This window comes from Durio zibethinus, chromosome 28, assembly GCF_047325235.1.
Source record: "Durio zibethinus cultivar Kanyao isolate XHJ-2024 chromosome 28, ASM4732523v1, whole genome shotgun sequence".
Lineage (NCBI taxonomy): Eukaryota > Viridiplantae > Streptophyta > Magnoliopsida > Malvales > Malvaceae > Durio > Durio zibethinus.
This window is the reverse complement of record NC_143189.1, coordinates 2235841-2258773: the sequence shown is the minus strand read 5'-3', so window position 1 is coordinate 2258773 and position 22933 is coordinate 2235841. Positions and strand designations below refer to the sequence as shown.

The window sequence follows — 22933 nt, the reverse complement described above, 5'->3', positions numbered from 1 at the left end:
ACCTCAGGTGCCTATGGTTTGTGCAGCCTTGTACATGAGGCCACCTTTCTCTTAGCTTATCCAAAAAGGAGAGAAAAGATTTCAATTTCTAACAAGTATTATTTTATAGAATAAATAAATTCATGCTTTTCGATTCTCAGCGCATTTATCGGGCTTGCTCATAATAATGCTCTTCGAATGAAAAGAAACCAATTTTAAGTTGTATAAGTTTTAGATGTCTGTGCTTATACGACTCAAACAATATGACAATTAAGGTCTCATTTATATGCTTAAAATTGAAAAACAAAATTACTAAGTAGAACTTTTCTAGTGCGATTTACATAATTGAATAACAAATTACCAAGGGCAGAAATGGAATTGCCACAAAGTCGAGAACACTCTCCAAAAAAAAAAAAAAAAAAAAAATAGCCCATAACTTTCATCCAATGTCTAAAAATCGTAACGCGAAAAAGGAAACGAAAGAAGAGGGAGGGAGAAGCCGAGTGGGAAAGTGAAAATTCAATACACAACAATATGACAAATCTAACACCAGATTGCAGGACCAAACTAGTAACGGACAACATCCTGGAGACAATCATAAAAGTGAGAAATCTTAATCTTCTCTCTGCCAGAGAAGATTGCTTCTGCTGCTCCACCTTGCTCTCCCTGAGCGGCCATCTCAATCAACATATAAAGCTTCTTGATAGGCATCTATAAGAAAAAAAAAAAAGAAAACAGGTAAGAGCTGGCATCAATAATAACTTTCTTGCTTTCTCAAGTACCATAGCCACATGCTTGTGAGCATGCGCAACTGCAGTTGCACATGGAACAGAAGTTGAGTTTCATCTGTTCACTTTATACGCTCAAAAGATCACCTAGACCAAGATTTAACTGCAGAAGTAGAAAGGACACCTAGCATGGATTGAATGTTCCAAATACGGCCGACGGTATACAAAATTCATCCCCACTGGAAATTCATCATGGAGAATCACATATCTAAAGCACAAAGTTCTAGAAAAACATAACATGACACTTGATAGATCATACTCTCAATCTGTTTTCCTCGCTAACTTTAAGCATGCACTTACCCATGAACAAAAATCTCCGCCCTACCTCAATTCTTTAGTCCTTCCACTCCACAATCACTTTGAACGTGCACAAAAGCACATTCACATGTATAGTTGCACACATGAAGAGAAGAACAAATGTAAAGATGTGCCTATGAATGAATTAAATCGAGGTAGGTTGTTTAAACAAGATACCTAAGAATTCACCTAACGAAAGACACAAAATTAACATCCACTAGGTGACTTCAACTGAATAATGTCAAATTTTTGGATGCAGCAACATTTCCATCCAATTAATCATCTGGCATTTAAATTATGCTTGTTTAACAAAGGTAAAACCAGTGACAAAACATTCAAGAAAAAATATTGCAATGTAGAAAATGTCCTCAAATGTGACAGGAAAATAACTATGTTTAAACTCACATCATTCAGGGCCTCTGCAGCTGCACTGACATCTTCTTCAGCAAATACATTCAGCTGTTCCAACACCTGGGGGTAGAAAAAGCAGATTAAATAGATTTAACTCAGTAACTAAAAGCAATACTAAATTGTTTTGCTTTAGAGTTTAGGACAAACATGACAGTGAAACATTCAATCAGAATGTCTGTCCAGATACCAGACAAAATACTTAGCAATGTAGTTGAAGAAGTAAGGTGATCAGTAAAACTATCTGATGGTAAAGAAATTTCCACTAGTTTAGTTCAATTAACTTCCCCAAGTTGTCTCAGCTGCTTTTATTAAAGAAGACAGCTTTAAAAGTTATTAAGTGCATATTAATATCATTCTCTAACATTTTTCTGCTGTTGTGGTATATTAGCATTAACTGGGCAAATGGGCACCAACAAGCCAAAGAAAGCAAAAGAAAAATATCATATCCCTAAATGATTACTGGAAAGAAACAAAATTGAAAACATTATTACCTTCTTTGCATCATCTGCCTTCAAAGTAGGAAGATGGTAGGTGATAGAGAAAGCATCACAAATGCCAACTGAATCTAAGAAGCCCACCTCACTAGTTGTCCCTATAACCAGAAGTTTTTTCCCCTGAAAAAAACATTTGCACATTTAAATAACAATAAACTTAATTCAGATTAAAAACTATTAGTTAAAGTTAACAAGATTCTCAATTTACTTGTTTGGCATCTGATTTGCTTAATATATGAATCAAATTGTATTTTCTACTATGCGTATGATTTAACTAGTAAGCAGAATGGGATTTCTCAATCAAGAGTGAGTGAGATAGCAGATATTATTCATCTGGTTCAATTCTCTTTTTTAATTAAAATAAAAGGTAAAAAAAACTTTAGATATTTCCCAGGTCCCATTTGGAGTACTTGATCACAATAAAATACATAAGGGACCAAAGAGAAACCTTAGGAGGAAGACGTTTGAGAAGGACCAACAATGTCTGAGAAATTAAATTTGAAAAACGGGGCCCAATAGCAACATACTCCAGTAGCCTGCAACAATAATTAACCAATTAATTCTGTCCACATTGCACATTTCATATCGAGATGAGTAGCATAGGTTTTTGTCTTTCTGATTCCCCCTACCTTTCTATGTCATCAAGGATAATGATGCTCAAGGGAGACTTGTAAGCATCCTCAAATACCTGCCAAAATATAATAAATTCAATAGTGTTCTTAACTTTTTCTAATGTAGATTATCCTAGCTTGATGTCTGATGCACAAATATTCCTTAGTCGTCAATTTCCAAATGTAAATCAGAATATCTTGCATATGTGAGTGTAAAATAGCTTAACAAAAGCAAAGTTCCAGTTTAGACCAATAATTTATTCGAATACAAGTATTCATATCACTTCCACATTTCAAGATCTTGGCGCCACAAACCTTGACAATCTGTGCACATTTTGTACTCTCATGAAGGCCAATCATCGATTCGGCCGAGACCTAAAAAATAACAAGAACAGGAATCTTAAACCAAAAATAAAAGCAATATATTCATACATGCAATAGGGGCAGCAGCTTACTATCTTGACATATGGGAAATCACTGTCAATGCCAATGGTAGCTGCCAATGCTGTTTTGCCACTGCACAAGTGAACTTAGATTCAGTTGAAGTTAAAACTAAAAGATGTAAAACAAAAAAGAAAAATCATGATGCCTACCTTCCACTTGACCCTTCTAGAAGACAAGTAACAAGAGGACTTCCTTTGCTTACTTTGACCTGCTCTACCAGTAGCATGGCTCTCTGATAAATATGCTTATGCCGACCACCACAATCCACCATGCCATTAAGTCTAAAAAATATGTTATGTGAAATAATTCAGGCAAAGGTACTCAAAAACGAAGGATATGAGTCATGTTCTGCTAGAAATAAAAAAATTTGTAAAAATGAGAAAATATTTTAAATAAATGGACTTTAATCCCCCAAAAAGCCAACTCAAGGTTCAAGATAAATATTCACATTTTCCAAAGCCAACCCAAGAACAATTATCTATAAACCTAACCAAAGCAACCAAGTAATTAGAACAACAAACGGCAGAAGGCAGAACCAAGAAGACTACATGTGATGCTCACAGCTCACTTTTTGTTTATGCAAAGCAGTTTAAAATTATAAGAAACTAAAAGTTGAAGGGTCAAAGCACCATTGCCAAGACTCTTACCTTCTAAACCTAATATTAGAACATACAAATGATGAGAATTCTAGCAGAATGGAAACCAACATCTTGTAATCAAGGAACCAAAATTTGTACTAATTTGAACAGAAAAAATCACCTGCATCGCTCAAGGTCATCAGTTGAGGCTCCAAATGCAGGAATGATTTCTAGGAGCGCATTGAGAAAATCATCCATTGTAACTTTAATGTTCTCTTCATCCACTGGCTTGGTAAGATCATCCATACTTACTTGTCTATTCAAAGCAAAAGACACTGCACTTTTCACAACACCTTCAAGCTCTGCTCCACTGTAATTCTTTGTACGAGCAGCTGAATACAAAAAGAAGTAACTAAAAACTAGTAAGGCCTTCTCAAATGCTGGATACAGCTCAAATCATGGTCAACACCATGTGCATATGCTTTAGAAAAAGAAATTGCATTGCCAGGTATATTAAGAAGATAATAATAAAGATTTTACTCCCAAGTTTGATCATCCAGAGGACCCTGTAGAATACTACACAATCTATTGAGAACAAAACTAAGTAAAAGTAAAAGACAACTTTAAATATCAATCATCAAGATTGGTCAGCCTGTAAAATTTTTGGAACAGAAGGAGAGCGGAATAAATGAAGCAAACTTTTAACCTTTTAAAAGTTAATTCTTCCAAAGCAGTGAAGAATATAAATCCCATAACCATATATCACTAATAAACATACCAAGCTCTTGAAGGTTAACGTCAGGAGCAAGAAAAGAATTCTCTTTCATCTTGTTTGTGTGGATTTGAAGAATTTGCAAACGACCGTTTTCATCTGGAAGACTTATCTCAACTTGAACCTCCAAACGTCCTGGCCTACAGAAGAAAAGTATTCAAAGATTTAATTAAGATCAAAACATTTCATAGAGTAATCTAACTACATCAATCATCAACAAACTAGAAAGTCCACAAAGCACACAAAATTACAGACATAAAAATTACATAGCTCACAATGCTGACAGCTTGCAGCATGTTTATTCCAGATAATAAGTATAAATCTTATTCATAGGCCATCAAATTCTCCATAATTACCAACATTATGCTGTAACTCTATTAGGCTTTGGAAATTTTAATGTCCACATTTCACAAACATAAAATGCATCAATATTTTGTCTCTAGTCATTGGTTGTTAATCAAGCTTCTTACCATAAAGGATGATATAATGTGAAAAAGAGGTAGACAGATAGATAGATTTACTTTGTGTGTGTGTGTGTGTATATGCACGTCAGAGAGAGCGAGAGAGAGAGATGCAAGAATGGAGGAGGGAGGGAGCAACCTCAGAAGGGCTTCATCAAGCAAATCCTTTCTGTTGGTCATTCCAATAAGCAAAACATTATTTAGAGACTCCACGCCATCTATCTGAAAAGTATTATCCCTTGGTTAAAATAATCATATATCATTAAGACATGCTAACCACAAGAACAAGAAAAATGTTATGAGACAAAACAGTGGCAATTTTTAAGACTCAGAAACTGTCAAGAACTAGTTACTGACCTTGGTAAGCAGCTGGTTCACAATGCTGTCATGAACTCCAGTACCATCTCTAGTTGAGCCTCTTGACTGGAAAAAACAAAATAAAACCACATATTCTATCGTTAAGAAAATTCAATATTGCAAATAAACAGCCTCAGATCAATTGACTACATACTCATTAGCATTCAATCTTTTATAGATTCTGCACACAGCCCAAGGGTAGATATATGTAACTAAGCCACATCACATATTCCTTCACATATTAAGAAATAGCTGGTGTCTAACTTGAAATAACTTTTTTATGAAAATCCCCCTTATTTTAGAGGTATCTCAAACACAACATACATAAAAAGAAGCAAACATACTTGATCAACATCAGAGAGTGATTCTAGGACTTAAATAATATCCAACTCTTTGCAACAATTTTATCATCCATTGTTTCACTATTTTAAATAACATTGCACGCTGAAAGTTACAATGCAAAGGAAATTAGAAACATCATATAAAACAGGGTGAAAGTACTACTACTGTTCTAAGGGATGAGTACATGTACATAAAGCAGTCTTGTACCTTACAAATAGCATCAATTTCATCAAAAATTATAACATGCAAATCACTGTCGTCACCTGAAAAGTCAAAGGACATTATGTGTCACTATAAAATTAAAAGTGTAACCCAAAAACTAAAACTAGTGAGCAAATATCTCTTACCACGAGTCCTTTGATCATTCTCAGCATCTGCGAACAGGTCCCTAACATTCTTCTCAGTTTCACCAACAAATTTGCTCAGGACTTCAGGGCCATTAACAATCTAAACAGATTTACCCAAAAGTAAAATATTGCATTATGTCAATTACAGTAATAAGTAATATACACCATATAGGCAAACATAATAGTGAATGAAGTCAAATGCAGAATCTCTGAAACATTTATGCAAGTAAGCAGTCTCAAAACAGGACAAGACACTAACAGCAGACTTTGTTCAAAGGAAGTTATACACTCTGATACAAAGACAGCAACAGAAGCATGAAGAAGACAGTAACTAATATAATAGAAAAAAAAATACAAGTAGAAAACACAAAATTGACTTGCCTACTGAATGTATTAATCAATATTGTGTAACGAACAGATTCCAACAGCACATCCACAATGCTGTTGACACTAGGACAACCATGGGATATCTACTACAAAGCAAAAGAATTAACATCTCGAATTATCTACAGGCAAACTATTACGTGCAATTCAAGGCCGTATACATTGAGATGAAACATAGACAAAAACATAAATTTTCTTCCATCTGAAACATGAATAATCAGAATTAAATGATCAAGGAATTCTAGGCTTAAACAGATATAAATCACGTTAACTAAAATGGTGACCAAACTCCAAACCTTTGGTTCCTTTCCATTCAACATCTTTCCAATTTGACGAGCCATGAGAGTTTTGCCAGTACCAGGAGGTCCATAAAGTAGCATGCCCTTTACATGCTTAATCCCCAACCTGAAAGCTCAAAAGCTTTCCTATCAGAATAAATAAAAAGGTATCTGACACATAAATAGTATCATTTGAAGAATAAGTTATGTTACTTGTTAGTCACATGAGGAGGAAAAACACGAGAGGCAAAAGCTCGTCGAAATATATCAGCAAACTCTGCACTTAAGCCACCAATACCCAGTGATTGTAGATTAAACTCTTTGTGCCTAAAGATATTACTACTGGCAGCTTCACGTTGATTGACGATCTGCATTGCAAAACATAAGTCAGTGAGCCATTAAAGCTAGCTGAATCAAGTTGATTACTTATAGTCTTGATAAGTAAATGTAATACCAATCTAATCTCTCCGAAAGACAATGATGCCCATTGGTCAAAAATTGGTTAAAAAAAAAGATTAAAAACAAAAAGCAACTAATAGCATATTAATATATAACCTTTATTCCGCTTGAATTTTGTGCTTCAAAGATAAAGTAGGTATCACTGGAAATCATCCCCCTTTCAGGACCATTAGAAGTTTCTTGCCCCTCTAGCTGAGCTTGATTGATTGTGAAAATATAGTTATTACCATGATACTCAAATGTAACCTTTTGCCCAGTTGTCATAACCTGCAAAAAAATGACACCAGTATTCCACAACTTCAACAAAAATCAACCAACCTTTCATCAATGAATAGGAACAAATTTCCTGTACATGTGTGCATGTGAAGAGAGAGAGGAAGTAACAAACAAGCATTTACAAATGAGATATGAGGAAAATATGAGGGCTAATGTCATCAAGTAATTATTTTCTAAGTGTGAATTGATATAAGAGAAACACAACATTGATGCGTGCATTTGAAACAAAACTTCTATGACAATCCCTTTGTTCTCAAACAGAGAATTGCAGGAAAGAAATCTAAATTTCACGATCAACCAATCCAAGCCAAAAACATAGCCAGCATGCAACCATAAAATTAAAGCAAACAGCAACTAAACCTACCTGATTCACAAACCTCTTTCTAAGCTGGTTAGCCAGAAGAACCGCATCAACCTACAAAAACAATACACAGAATTCAATCTGACTTCCATCCATATAAGCAATGTAATATCATCCAAGATAACACACAGATCATAATGCATTGAAATTCACCTGTTCATGTTTAGTACCCTTCTTCACAAATTCCAACTCGACCCTAAGCAATGCCAGGTTAAAACTTTCAGGAGGAATAAACCTGCATATTGAAGGAAAAAAAAAAAGAAGTTAGTAACTAATAACAGTTTGGACATCAAAAATTTGAAAGGAACGGTTTATTAACCTGCTCACTGATACAGTATCACCATTAGAAACTTTTGCAATCCGACGATGGATAACGTTTAGGGCAATATATCCATTGCGTATGCTTTCATGAGGAGTATTTATAAGTTAAGGCCACCAAAACAACCAACTTCAAAGGACAGATTTCGAATTTTGAATAATAAGATTTCCCAAATATGAAATATTCAATTTGTTTTAGTCAAAAAAAATTAAACAAATTCAATTAAAAAAAAAACCTCATTCAAATCAATTGAAACAATTGACAAATTTACATCTCCTAAATTATCAGTCGCAAGAAACATAGACAAATTTAATGAATTTACATTTCATAATTTCCTATGCGACAATAAAATGTCTTGTAAACTGTGATTGAAACTGCGAATAAAACGAACAAAAATAAAAAAGGATATGAGACGGAAAGAACAAAGGCATCGCTGACGTCAACGAGGAAGAGTTTGGAGCCAGGGACGGCGAAGTTGTGAAGATCGGAGGCCGAGCAGTAAGCAAGATTAGTCAAGGCGAGATCTGTGGATGGTGTGCTGGTGACAATCATGGCGGTGACCCTAGACGATTGCGATCCGAACCTGCCCGCCATATTTGCCCGCTTTTTGTATGAGATCGGTTAATGGAAGGGAGATGAAGAAGAGAGAAAAAAAAATAGTTTACTTCGAATCGAAGGAATTGAAAAGATGCCCAAAAGAAAAGATGTTGTAACACTAAAATTGGGTCTCGCGCGGGAGAGATGCTGGACAAGTGGGTCGAAACAATTTGTTGGGATGACCCACCCGAGCCCGATATATTTGCAAAAGGAAAATCAAATACTTTTACGACATCGTTTTAGGGCTAATTCTAATTTCCTTTCTTTTTTTTAACATAAAAGGCATAATATGCTTTGCTAACGGATAATTTTTTTCTATACTTATGAATTTTAATAGATCAAATATATTTATTTAGCCTTTCCAAAAATATATATATTTAGGTACTTACACTTTTGAATAAATTTTTTATTTATAAAATATGTAAAGTCAATATTTTTTATTCTTGAATTCATATATTCTCAAAATTAACATGTGTGTAATTAATTAATCGAAAAGTTTAAATTTTTTACCTTTGCATTTTGTATCTCAATCATCATTTATCAAATTAGGCTAAAAAAGTCATCATTTGTTATTAATTTAAGATATATTTGAATGGATTGCGAGATTAATTTTGATAAAATTAAAAATAGTAATAAAAATTATTATAATTGTGATTAAAAATTTATTGTAATTATGATTGAAAAAAATTAATGAAAAAAGTATACTTAATGGACTTAATTAAAATTAGTATTTAAATTTAAATTGATAATGGTTGAAACTTAACTACATTGTAGTAGAGGTATAGTTCCATCCAAACATAGCCTTATCACGTATCATTAATCTATAATGTATTGTATTTGGGTTATTACTAATTATTAAGTGTAATAGTTTCCCACTACTATGAATTTATGAATATATCTTTTCATAGGATATATTTATGATTTTTTTTTTGTAAGATTAAAAAACTCTAATTTAATGTATAAATAATAACCTTACACGTGTAATTTTCTTTTAAATTTAAAGTTAACAGAAAAAAGTATAAATTTTGACATTCTTTCTTATTTTTAATATGAATAAAGTTACGTGGGTCCAAACACTACCACTTTAAAAGTAAAAATATCATGTTAATAAATTAGAATTACATAGCTAAATATGGCATTCACCCTATGTAATAATACGATAAATCATGATTTTATTTTGCAATAGATGTGTTGAGTTTTTTATGTAATCTGTTATGTATACAAGACCTACCTAAGTTTGTTTTATAAGAAATAGTTTGGATCGGAACAAATTTGATTTGATTTTTTTAAAATAATATATGATGTTATAAAATTTTAAAATTATATTTAAATTGTAATTGATATTTTTAAAATCAATCATATCCGAATTGAAATTTACTAATTTGATTTGATTTATTGATTATTAAATTTTATTTTATATATTATTTTAATAAGATTTTTAATATATTTAAAAATTTTATATATAAAATAATTAATTTTATTTTATAAACAATTAAAAAATATATAATCCTCTTTAATTTGATTTTTTTTTTTCACATCTTAATTTAAATTTTGATCCAAATTTAATATTTAATTTTAATATAAACTAAATAAAAAATAAATTCAAATCAAATCAAATATTATAATTTCGAATTAATTTTTATTTTTATTTTTTTCTCACTAGTCACCGGCGAGAGCCGCTTCCCCGCTTCCCCGCTTCCCATCCTTATGTTGAAAAGAAATGCTCAGTGGGGACGGATGGGGCTGCGGCAACCAGTCATTTCAACCTTCGACTAGCAAAAGCCCATGCTATCAGGCCGAGTGCTGCTGGGCCTAATACTGTCAACAAAGTTAACCAAACAGAAAGATATTGGGCTTCCGTTTAATAGCACCGTACCCAGCGTTTTATATACTAATTGGACAAACAAAAAAAAAAGATTAAAGAAAAGTGGCGTATCACATATGGCACCTGGTCCATGCCGCTGTTGCACCATAACAAAAAAATAAATAAATAAATAAATCTGAATCAAACAAAGACTTGGCATTGATCTGTTCATGTCATGCCTTAACCATGTAGGTTACCTATGTAAGATCCTTAAATGAAAATCATTTAGGTTTTAGGAGTTCATACATGGTTAACTTGATTGCTAGTTTTTCAAATAATGTTTTTGGGGTGTAAAGTGTTAATGATGCTTCACTGGAACTTGAATTTCAGAACATGCTAGGCTATTTTGGAACTGTTTGAAACATATGGATGGGACAATGACAGAGCCTCCTGTCTCCACCATCCATAGTTGCCTCCATTGATTTTGAAGGAGTGGAGCAAATTAATGGAACAGGCCAATACGAGTGCATGTATATCTCTTTTTGTGGTTGACTCCAGTTTTTTATTAGGAACACGAAACTCTTCACTTTCGGCAATTCTAAAATTATAGTCCGTTCCCTTTTTTTGCTTGTGCAAATTTATCCCTTTTTGGGTTGAACACTTGTGTTCTCCACCTGATTGATTGGTTAAGACTCCATGATCCTCAAAATCCTCTTGGTTGAGGCTTGCTGTGCATTCCAGGGGTACGTCTAGGCTTGGAATCTACTACCCAAGTTTATGTTATGCATGAACTATTATATTTGCTCTCTCTCTCTTGCAATTCCTTCATGAAAGCAAAGAACAATCAATGGTTGAAAATCCCAAGTAAACCAACAGAATTGAAGAGATAGAGATGATAATGCCTATGAACAGCTGGAACTTTTTAACAGGCCTAATTGCAATGGCCCCAACACTTCTACATTTATGGATTACATTTTCTCCCTGTTATGCTTCAATTGAAAGTCTAATCTACTTTCTATGCATTCTTTATTAGTGGATGCAGGTGGCACGTGGCCATGGGGATTTGTTTATTTATTTATTTTTTGAGTAAATATCCCCTTCCGTGAAACAAAGTGCCTCTAAGTGGAAACACTTTCTTTGCCAATTGCCACCTAATATTCTACAAAAATAATATATAAAAAGGACTTGGCATTGTCTAAAAGCACTTTGGTGTGCTCCCACTTTCGTTTTAAATATGATTATGTTAATGGAAATTATTGTCACAATAGTTACTCCACTTCATCACATTCATTAGCAGTCCCTGACCCATGTTAATCTTCATCACATTCACGAGCTGTCCCTGACCCATGTCAATCTTCATTTCCATTTCATTCATTCATAGTTATAACTATTATGAGCAGTCCCTGACCCATGTCAATCTTCATTTCCATTCCATTCATTAGTAGTTATAACTATTACCAGTTTTTTTTGGCTAATTTTTTCATTTTACTTGGTTCATATAAACCAAACCATGGAAGCATATTGCAACATCTTACTGATATTTTCCTCTTTTCTGACAGCATAGATTTTTTTTTCCCTTATTGAAGATACGTGTATATATTTTGCACTGATGCTCCAATGAAATTGTCTTTTCCAACTATAATGGCACCAATGTTGCACAGCTATAATCTGTTTTTAATTTCTAAAGAGAGAATAGCTTGCATGTTACTCTGTTGTGGAACATTTTTGAACCAGAAAGAGAGGTCAACCTTTTTATGGATCCTTTTGATTTTTCTTTACTCCAATGAAATGTAAATGCAACTATTGGTCGGCTTATTAAAAAAACTTGATTGTGGACATATATACGTTCTTTCCCTGGAAAGAGCAGTATTGTTTGAATAATAATGTGAGTTGAGAAATCCACCATGTTTCTGAGTTTTGCTGTCAGTTCCGCAGCACTATAATCAAATCAGTGGTCTATGGTGCAATATAAATGTGGTTGATTTGCTAATTTTTCTTTAATATTGGCCAACCTTGGCCAATCAGCTTTTTCTTGGCATTACGCAAAAGTGGATTTCTTCTCTTTCTTCTGTCATTCTTCCCCCCTAAAAAAGAAGGATTTCCTCCTTTTCAATATGCAATTTATAAAAACTAATACATAGTCATAAATGCACAAACATGGTAGTAAAAGTAGAGAAGAGGATTTGATATCTTTTCACCTTTGCTTCTGACCCTTTTATAAGTGCAATATGTAATGGCATGCTTGGAGGGACAATATTCTCTGCAAGGCTTTGGTAATTGGAGGGACCTCTAAGTGCTGATGCAACTTAAGAGTTAAGATCTAGCTAGCTTATATGCTACAATAACCTGTCAAGGTCTTAGATTCAATTTTCTGGAAAATTTGATCCCAATGTTCTATATTTATGGTTTAACAAATGCTTGATTCCATCAGTTGGTGTCTAAGCATTTCAGACAAGGATCCCCACCCGACATCCTTGATCCTTACATATCTTGAGAAATCTTCACGGTAAACATGCCTTGTATTGCATGAAACCTCTCTTCAGCTATGAAAAGATGACAGAGACATCAAATTTGATAAAACCTGAATATAAAGAATAAAAAATGTACTTGCATACTCTTTTATGCCAGCAAACATCAAAGTTTCTATGAAAATAACCTTTTGACGGTGAATAACCACTTCAAGCTTTGCCATCTTTTAAATTTGCCTCGTTCAAAGTGGAGGAAGAACGAGTATATAGTCGGCTGCAGGAATTCAAGCCATCCGCTAGAAGTAGTAGTAAAGTTGACTAAAGAATGTTGAAGCAATCAATGTGACCCCACGAAAAGAAAGATTTTGGAGGCATGATGAACATAATTTCAAAAAGCACTTTTACTTGAATATTATTGATAAAAGGGTATTCATGTTCTGTTAGCGTAGAACTTGCCAATCCTAGTTGTGAGCCAACAGAGAGTGATTCTTCCAAGTTGACAATATTGGGGTGATAAAGACATCATTCCAAGTCCAAAATCATCAGCTAAGCTGCTTCAAGAACTAAATTTGAAGATCAAATAGTCTTTTATATAATAAAAACCAATTAACCACTTACTTGAAATCTGAAGATTCCGCATGTGCTGCTGGCCAGTGTCCACAATTGGCTTTGCTGGATCAGAGGTAGCTATAAGTTCTGATATTGTTTAAGAAAACATATGCTCCTTCAACTTTGAATTTCAAAAGCTTGTATGCCAAATTGCATTACAAGCTCTGATTAAATCCACCAACATTGCTCTTGTCAGTAGCTTCTAAGAGCTTTTAGTGTATATCAGTTGAATTTTTAGCTTCTTTGATGAGCTTCAGATCATGGTTGGGCTTGAACATGGCGAAAATAATGCACAATTCAGTAACGTAGCTTGCTAATTAACCTGACACTTGAAGAAGTTTTTCAAAGATTTTGTTTCTTTTGCTGACACTTGTACCAATCCAAATCCCTGTACGTGATGGTCCCTTATGATTATTAGAGGGCTAGAAGGAATTCTTAATTGCATTTCAGGGCAGCGTACAAAGTGCAACAGCAAGAACTGACAATTTGTTGTCCACCAAAAAAAAGAAAAAGAATTCATATAAGATATAGTAATGGAAAACTATGATAATTTGAAGTGGGAAAGATGGTTAGGAACTAGTCATTTTCAGCATAATACTTTTAGTATTGTTCTTGCCTTTCCGACTAGACAATATAGTTAGTGCTTTAAATTATCAATTCTCTTTAAAAAGTTTGTACCTACAAAAAGAACAAAGCTATTATTTGCCCTTTCATTCTGGTTTAGAGTTGGCTATGCATGCAAACCCATTGACTTGGCTTCTGCCATTGGCTATGGGTCAGTTTGGATGAATCATATATATACCAGCTAAAAAGAAAAGATTAAATTACATAGATTTATATCTGAAGAACATTTCTAGAAACGGGCCTTGTTTTCAGCTAGATTTTGTCATATAATCTTTTTATTTAAATCTGCAGCCAAAGAATACAGTGAAAAGGTGTGGGAGTTGTTGATCTGAGATGTACTACGACGCTCAAGTCAATAATATATCTATAATAAAGGTAATGAAAAAAAAAAGGAGGAAGAAGGTGAAGTGTATGTGAAAAGCTTTGAAAGGAGGATAGCTAAGGTATGAAGTATGAGAATTTCTCTCTTACCTGAACTTCTTGGTATCTTATGTATGAGATAATAGAGGATGATATGATTGGATAATTGATAATTAATGGGATATATACATGAAAATTGAAAAAGATCTATGTAGGTGACTACTAGTTATATTTTGTATGAATTACATTTAATGATTTCAAATAAATTAAAAATCAAGTGATTAATTATAAAATAATTTTCCTAAGACGTTAGTGAAATGTTAAACGAATCTTTCCTTTGATAAAAATCGAACCATTTCCTTAAAAACAAATGATGTAGGGATTTCACGTGGTTTATCTAGACGATCCAATGATAAAATTGTGTTAATCAAGCTTTGATCAAGTTGACGGCTGAGTAACTGGACGCAGCACATACATATGCATAAAAGAAAAGAAGAATCTCAATGTCAATGAGCTTTTTTTACTAGAATAACATCCTAGTAAACCGTAACCTTCTTTTACTACTTGAACATGAAATCTGGTTTTGCCAAAAATAAAAAAGAGAAATCTGGTCGCAACAAACACTTACTAAGAAATTCTGACATGATCTTTCATTACCAAAAGCAGACATTAAAGCATAATTATAATTCAGAAGTGTGTATTTTTGCAATAACGGTTCTGATTTTTTTTTTTTTTGTACTACAGAATCTTGTTTAGTGACATTATATACCAAGCATATTCTTATTGTATTGTAATAAAAACATTATTAAACAGGTGTCTGCTTTCCTGATCAAAGCTAACACGTGCATACCAATAATCAAAACCCTAAATCCCATTATTGGTGGAGAGAAATCAATGATTTATACTAAGTTAACAAAGGATAAAATACTCAAAAGCCCCTAAATTTTTTCACTTTTTTTATATAAATCCTCATATTTTTATTATTCTCAAATAAATCCTTATAGAATTGATTTGAGTTCAAATTAAAGATTAAATAAAGTGATAAAGTTTATGGGGCTGTTTGTCAATTTAGCCTAAATTAAGGTGGGTTTGATTGTGATAAGAGAAAAATAAAAGGGCAGGAATGTTCATTTGGGTAATAACTAAGTTTGGATTGTGGAAGTACAGTGTACTTTAGATAAATATTCTTTCTGTATGCAGTCCATAAACATATAAAAATCCAATATTTCTTCTTGATGTGAAACAAAGCACTATCATCACTCTAGCAAACTCCCTCATTTAACGTTCATAACTCTTTCCAACAAACACCCAAAACGTACGTGCGAGAGAGACAGAGAGAGGAAGGAGTTGTTCTTCTTTGCTACTGTGCAATGTTTTCAAGCTTCGTTAATGGCGTTTTAGTTGTCTGGATTCAGAGAGGAACCCAACCTCTCTAAATTTCCTCATCTTGTCTTTTCTATCTTCTTCTCTTCCCAGTCTTTTCTGTTTGTAAAGACAAAGAAGCAGCGAGAAAAGGAAGTCGGGAGTGAAACGGAAGGGAAAAAGAGAAGAGTTTTTGTGAATGGAATCATAAGGCGTTCTCTCAGTTGAGTTGGTTTGATCAGTTAACGTACAGTTTCTGATTGGTGGTTTTTCTTCCATCAGAACTTATGGCTCTACTCGTATTTAGAAGCGGCAAATGGTAACCTTTTTTCTTTGTTTTCTTTCCTCTGTAATGTTAACTCTTTCACTCTTTTGTTTCTTTGATTTTTATCTTTTTCTAGAAACATGAAAAATCTCATATAATTTTCTTTTTCTCATGGTTTACAAGGCTTTATGATTTGAACTTTTTCATTTTTTGTTAGTATTTGTTAAATTTTGATATAATTAGAATTTTATTTATGGAATTCAAGGTTGTACTTGTTCATGTTTATATGGCCTGTATGCAAAAATAAAAGAAAGTTCATGTTTTGATGCAAAGAAAACTTGTTGAAGGTGCAAACTTCGAAAAGAAACGGAGTCTTTATTGAAAAATCTAATTGAAGGATATAGCATGGTAAATACCATCTGAAATCTATTTCTGTTAATTATTGAGTTAGTCCATCTTACTGATGGAAATATTATATGTAGGCATAGATGCTATTCTTTTTATGGATGATAAAATTTGCTTGTCTCTAATGTTCTTAAATCTATGTTGTTATTAATCTATATGTGTATCTTATTTTAAGATAAGCACCTTTGTTTTTTCTTGGAAACAAAAGATGTGACTATTGGAACTGCATTTTGCTGTTTTTATAATTCCTCTATGTTAAAGGATCTTAAGAGATATTTCTGTTTGTTGTTGTTGTTGTTGTGAAGGTTTCGTGGAAATGTTAAATGGCTTAGAGAAGCACTTGTGAGTTCCGGTGAGGAAAAGCCATCGTTTAGATAAATTTCTTGTAGACATTATTTGATACGCAGCATTCCATAGACAGCATATAACAAGTTTCTGTAGGCTTGGTTGAATGTAGCTGATCTATTTCCAAATTAATTGAACTCTTCACGAGACAGATCTGCTGTGTTGGAGGGAAAAGACAGAAACTTCAGCTTTACTCTGGGACAGATTTCCTTTGGCATCATAGATTTTGTTACTGAAAGAAACACTTCTTTCAGATTTTAGATACATATTTATTTGTGAAGTTGCATCTCTGTTGGGCAAATCTCCTTTGGCAGAAATTACTAAAATTTTCTTTGGTCGGGTGAATTTCCTAGGGAAGGAGTGCTTATTATCATCATTTGCAGCTCTTTTGGGATCTCCTTACTAGGAACTTCACTCTGACCTTCAAATAAAACATCTGGCAAGTTTACCCCCTTGTTTCTTCTGTGGGAAATCTCCTTTGGAAGTTTCCTCCAGTGTAAACTTTGGTCCCATTTGGGCAAATCTCCTTTGGCATTTGGAGTCCTTTGTTGACTCCTCCGTCCTTTTAGGGCAAATCTCCTTTGGCATTAGAGTCAAAATATCCTCTTCAGGATATTTAACTCACTATCTGTTTCGAATAGTTGAATCAACTGGAAGATACATATTTCACAATTCGTAACAGAAAAATATAGTCATATCCTTGGCTGTGTCCTCTTTTGGGATTGACTATTAACTTACCATCCTTATTACTATATATATTGAGACTTAAGAGCTTATTGGCATATCTTGGATGATTCAGTTTGTTCAAGTACACAAGCAGGAGTAAAGTTTCTGGTATGTCTTTCTATCCCTCCTTTTTACTATTTTGTTGTAGCATTTGTACCAAAAAAAAAGAAGGAAATAAAAATATAGATTAACAACTAAAAGTTCAGTTGCTATAATTAGGTGAAACATTTGATGATTGGTTTCATACTGCCATATTTGTTTTACACTATAGCCCCCATTCATTAGCACATGCATACACTATCTTTTATGATAATTACTATCTAGTAAAGATCCTTCTCTTAAAGATAGCAAAGGTTTGAAAGAAAAAGTGGCATCATAAAACATAATTTTTGCTGCTGAGGTCAGAATCTTGCCTGAAAGTGCTTAACTGCATCTTTTTCTTCCTGCTAAAATGTAAGTCCTTCATATGTTATTCGTGTTGAACTAAATTTGACATATATCTTCTCATAGGCACTGAAAAATGGATGTGCTCCTTACTGATTCTGATTGGGAAAGTTTTAGTGAAAGTGGCAGTAGTGAGGAACAGGAAGAAAATGACTTTCTGTACGCTGGCCAGGCTTGTAACATTCTATCAAGTCTGGAGGAAAGTATTGAAAAAATTGATGACTTCCTCTCATTTGAGAGGGGATTCATTCATGGGGACATTGTGCGCTCTGTAACAGACCCATGTGGGCAGATGGGTAGAGTAACCAATATTAATATGTTTGTGGATCTTGAGAATGTTCATGGGAAAATCATAAAAGATATAAATTCAAAACAACTTTTGAAGATCCGCTCCATTTCAGTTGGAGATTATGTGGTTAATGCAACTTGGATTGGAAGGGTGGATAAAGTAGTTGACTGTGTCTCTATTGTCTTTGATGACGGGTCAACGTGTGAGGTCACTGCCGTGGATCACAATAATCTTGTGCCTGTTTCTCCCAACATAATGGATGACTCACAATATCCATATTATCCAGGACAGAGAGTACTGGTTGTGCCTTCAAATGTTTCTAGATCAACTAGATGGTTATGTGGTACCTGGAGGGAAAATCAGAATGAAGGAACCGTTTCTGGTGTGGCTGCAGCTTTTGTCTACGTTGATTGGATTTCCTCTGCTCACGTTGATCATGATTTGAGTGCCTCTCCTCCCTCGCGTTTGCAGGAGGCAAAAGACTTGACTTTGTTGTTGTGTTTTTCCCATGCAAATTGGCAGCTTGGTGATTGGTGTATGCTTTCATTTGCCGACCATAAAGGGATCACTGAAAAGTTTCTTCATGCATCAACTCATGATAAAATTAAAGGTAACTGGAAACTAGAAAAAGGATTTAAAAGAGGAAACCTGGGTAGATTGGCAGAAATCTTTGTTATCATTAAGACAAGGACCAAGGTTGATGTTGTGTGGCAGGACGGTAGCTGTGGCTGGGGGTTAGATTCACAGACTTTACTTCCTGTTGGTGTTGCAAATGCACATGAATTTTGGCCTAATCAGTTTGTCCTGGAAAAGGGAACTGGTGGCAATAGTCAAAGATGGGGTGTGGTGCATGGTATGGATGCAAAAGAACGAACAGTTAAGGTCCAGTGGAGAAATATGGCTGTGAATCAAGTAAATGGTTATGGAGAGCACATGGAGGAAACTGTTAGTGCTTATGAACTTGTTGAGCACCCTGATTACTCCTACTGTTTTGGTGACATTGTGTTTAAGGTGGCTCAGAACCAGTTTGGTGATCAAGCTGATAAAGGTCACATAATCTCAGAAACTGGTTTTGGCACGGAAGCTGCTTTTAAAGGCAATAACTGTAATTGGAACCATAACAAGTATCCCAGTACATGTTATCTATCCTGCATCGGCATCGTCATTGGGTTTAAGGATGGTGATGTGGAGGTGAAATGGGCTTCCGGTAATCAAACAAAGGTTTGAATCTTATGCATCCTTATTCCATGATTCAAATCGTATGCATACATATTTAAATTAAGGTAATACTTTGAGGTTCAGGATATAGCCGCGGTTTGAGTTTAGAATTACATCCGTCAACAGAATCCATGAACTTGTGAAACTGTTTTCAGTTGACTATATTCTGTCTTTAGCTCATCAACTAGTAGTCACAGATCTGCCATCCTTTGAATTTATCTTTAAACTTTGTCACAGGTTGCACCTTTTGAAATTTACGGTATTGATAAATATGAAGATTCAGCCACAAGCTCTGTTCTCTATGAAGAAAATACTGAGGTTTTGAATCAAGAGATGATTGTGAATGAGATGCAGTCTAATAACCAAAAAGGAGAGGTAAATCCAACTCTCTCCCTCTTTTACATTTCTGTTTTTTTGCTCATAAGTTTTCTGTCAATCTGTATGTTCACATCTGATTGTTTGCTGATGCCCAACTTATGTTGAAATGACACTTTAAATATTGGCAAAAAAAGTTGAGGGGTAGGGCAGATGGAGGGGGGTTCCAATGACCTGTTGAAATCAACCAAAAACTCTCTGATTAAATTGTTAAAAAAATCTTTGCAAAATATTCATGGAAAATGTAGAAAACTCATGAGGCATAAGCTTTAAGTCTGCAATTTTCAATCTTGTGAACCATGCAGGATGTCTTCCAAGATATATAGAACTTTTCCTTTGGCAATTTGTGCAATTCATCTCATGCCCTTGAATAGTTAAAGAAATGTACAGTACCTGTTAGGACTTTTACTAAGTTAAATTACTTCAGTTTTCATGAGATCTTGGTTTGATTGCCGATAACTTGCATGGAACTTGAATCATCGTAGTGGCCTTGTAAATCCAAACTCTTATAAGAGACAGGGAATCATGTCTTAAAACGAAACTATTTTTAAACTTTAAGGAATTTGACAACATGAAAAATCTTGTATTATGTGCCTCGCCGAACTAAATAACGACTGCAATTCTATTCTCAGGATCTGTTGAATTTTGATGGTGCTGATGAAAGTGGCAAGAAATTCTCATGGATGCGTACTTCCTTCTTCCGTCCTCAAGCTGCTATTGGATTTTTCTCAAGCATTGCTTCTAGCATCCTTGGATCCCTTGGTTCCACTTCACTGTTTAGCCAAGAGTCATCTGGTTGTATTTCTCATGATGCAAAAGAATATGGCATTCTCCTTGAGAATGAAGAATTGGAAACTTGTAATCACTATGCTGAGCATGATCTGAGTGAGTTGCAGATATTTGAAACAGCAAACATAAAGCTGGAAGTTGAAGAGATTGAAGAAAACGAAGGTAGTATGATGCCAAGATCTGGTGAGACTTCAGATCAATTTAGGCAGTTTGATATGGTCAGTGATTGCTCAGATCACCACTTTCTTGGTGAAAGCAAGGTGTTGGCTGTGTCTCAGGTGCGAAACATGACTTAATTAACTCTTAAAACATACCATTAGAGTTGTTTAAACAGTGTGGATAATCCTTTGAGTTTTTATCCTTGTCCCCGCTCCTAGGTGAAAAGAAGTTGGCTGAAGAAGGTTCAGCAAGAATGGAGTATTCTTGAGAAAAACCTTCCTGGTTAGCACTTGATCTAACTCTTTATACTGATTTTATGTGTTACATCTTTTGATTCACTGGTACTCTTTCTGTTGGATTCCGCTCATTCAACATTTAATTTTATGAGACTATCTTTGACCTGAGCAGAAACTATCTATGTCCGTGTTTACGAGGAAAGGATGGATCTACTACGAGCAGCCCTTGTTGGTGCCCCTGGAACACCTTACCATGATGGGCTGTTCTTTTTTGACATTTTTCTTCCTCCAGAATATCCATATGAACCGCCTGTAAGTTCTACTTCCAGTGTTGCTACTAATTGTAGAATTGGCAGTTGCTGCATTTGGAATGCTTTACTCTATAATGCCAACCGAATACCGATTACTTTGATTCGCATCTCTTCCTATGCCAATGAAGTATTTATGCCAATTTGAATTTTCATCAACTGTCCCTTCTGAAAAGAGGAAGGGTTTCCAATTCATGGTTTCTGCACAAACTGATATCTGAACAAATACAACTGTTCATGTAAATCATGAAAATGTAAATTGTATAAATAAAGAAAATCTCATGAAGTTTATGTTTGTCAAAATTTTGCAGTTGGTGCACTACCATTCAAGGGGGCTCCGCCTCAACCCCAACTTGTATGAATCGGGGAAGATTTGCTTAAGCCTTCTAAATACGTGGACAGGTTCAGACACCGAGGTCTGGAATCCTGAAATCTCCACAATTCTTCAAGTTCTTGTGTCCCTCCAGGCTCTTGTGCTTAATGAGAAACCTTATTTCAATGAGGCTGGATTTGATAAACAGTTAGGAAGAGCTGATGGGGAGACAAACTCAGTGAGCTACAATGAAAACGCATTCCTAGTAACCTGTCAGTCTATGCTTTATATACTCCGCAAGCCACCTAAGGTAAAATTTCATAATTTAAACGTCTTTCCAGCTCCATCATTTGCATTTGTTGAAGTACTGGAGTTAAAAAAATAAAATAAACTAAAATAGTCTGTTTCCTTCGATTCCATAAGTTTTTGAATGATTTCAATCTCATTAGATATATTAATATCACGATGAATCCACTCAAGGTGACTGACATGAAATGCCGCAGAATCATTGTTTTTTTCAAACAGTACTAAACATAGTATACCTTTTCCTTGAAAGAAAATGAAAATGCCACTTATGTCAGAATTAGTTTTTGGTTAAACCTTCAAATTGTTTACACAAATGTTTGTTGCTCTGCTGGTGCAGCATTTTGAGGCACTTGTCAAGGAGCACTTCAGTCGACGCGCCAAAACTATTCTCTCGGCTTGCACTGCATGCATGGAAGGTGCGCCTGTAGGATTTGCTCTTGAATGCGGTGGAAATGAGCATGATGAAAACTTTAAAGCAAGTTCTACCGGCTTCAAAATCATGCTCGCTAAGCTTTTCCCGAAGCTTGTGGAGGCATTTTCAGATCAGGGAATTGAATGCAGCCAATTCCGTCAGCTGGAGAAGTAAATGTGATGCTGAGGTGCAACTAAAAATTTATGAAAATTTCTATCATGTGAATAGCTTTGTATAATATCCCTAGCCAGAATTTAAAAACAAAAATCAAACAAAGATTCCTATAAAAAAAATAATAAATGAAAGCTCTGTATCATATCAGGGTGTGGTTTGGGGAAAGATTACAATGTTTTCCTCGTCTATTACGGTCGGAAGCCATGCCTGACAGGGCTTCTGCTATGACTGTACAAAAGTATTGTCTGCAGACAATAAGATTGTGAAATAAAGTGATGATTGGATTGGTGTACTTGATAAGTCTTCCAAGTTTTCTGTGTCTGACAATGTTCTTTTGGAGTTTCCGAATCCGTGGTTCCTATTATGTATCAAGTTCTAGTTGCTGAT

The 22933-nt window shown here is 34.5% G+C and overlaps 2 protein-coding genes across 2 annotated transcripts; one reads left to right on the top strand and one right to left on the bottom strand.

The window, feature by feature from the left end:
* Positions 1-243: 243 nt before the first annotated feature.
* Positions 244-8648, bottom strand: LOC111280830 (vesicle-fusing ATPase-like). The gene is made up of 21 exons (XM_022868337.2): positions 8368-8648; positions 7959-8054; positions 7793-7874; positions 7643-7693; positions 7099-7269; positions 6757-6911; positions 6562-6670; positions 5882-5981; positions 5742-5797; positions 5193-5258; positions 4975-5057; positions 4381-4514; positions 3784-3994; positions 3174-3305; positions 3036-3096; positions 2896-2955; positions 2599-2657; positions 2418-2505; positions 1967-2089; positions 1470-1535; positions 244-690 (listed from the first exon to the last, which is right to left on the bottom strand). The coding sequence occupies exons 1-21, from the start codon at positions 8550-8552 to the stop codon at positions 547-549; spliced, it is 2232 nt and encodes a 743-aa protein (XP_022724072.2). The 5' UTR covers positions 8553-8648; the 3' UTR covers positions 244-546.
* A 7078-nt stretch (positions 8649-15726) lies between these two features.
* Positions 15727-22688, top strand: LOC111280310 (putative ubiquitin-conjugating enzyme E2 24). Its single transcript, XM_089757529.1, has 10 exons — positions 15727-16101; positions 16758-16804; positions 16950-17631; positions 18034-19477; positions 19712-19849; positions 20482-20916; positions 21016-21079; positions 21206-21345; positions 21653-21964; positions 22298-22688. The coding sequence occupies exons 4-10, from the start codon at positions 18044-18046 to the stop codon at positions 22544-22546; spliced, it is 2772 nt and encodes a 923-aa protein (XP_089613655.1). The 5' UTR covers positions 15727-16101; positions 16758-16804; positions 16950-17631; positions 18034-18043; the 3' UTR covers positions 22547-22688.
* The last annotated feature ends 245 nt before the right edge of the window (positions 22689-22933 follow it).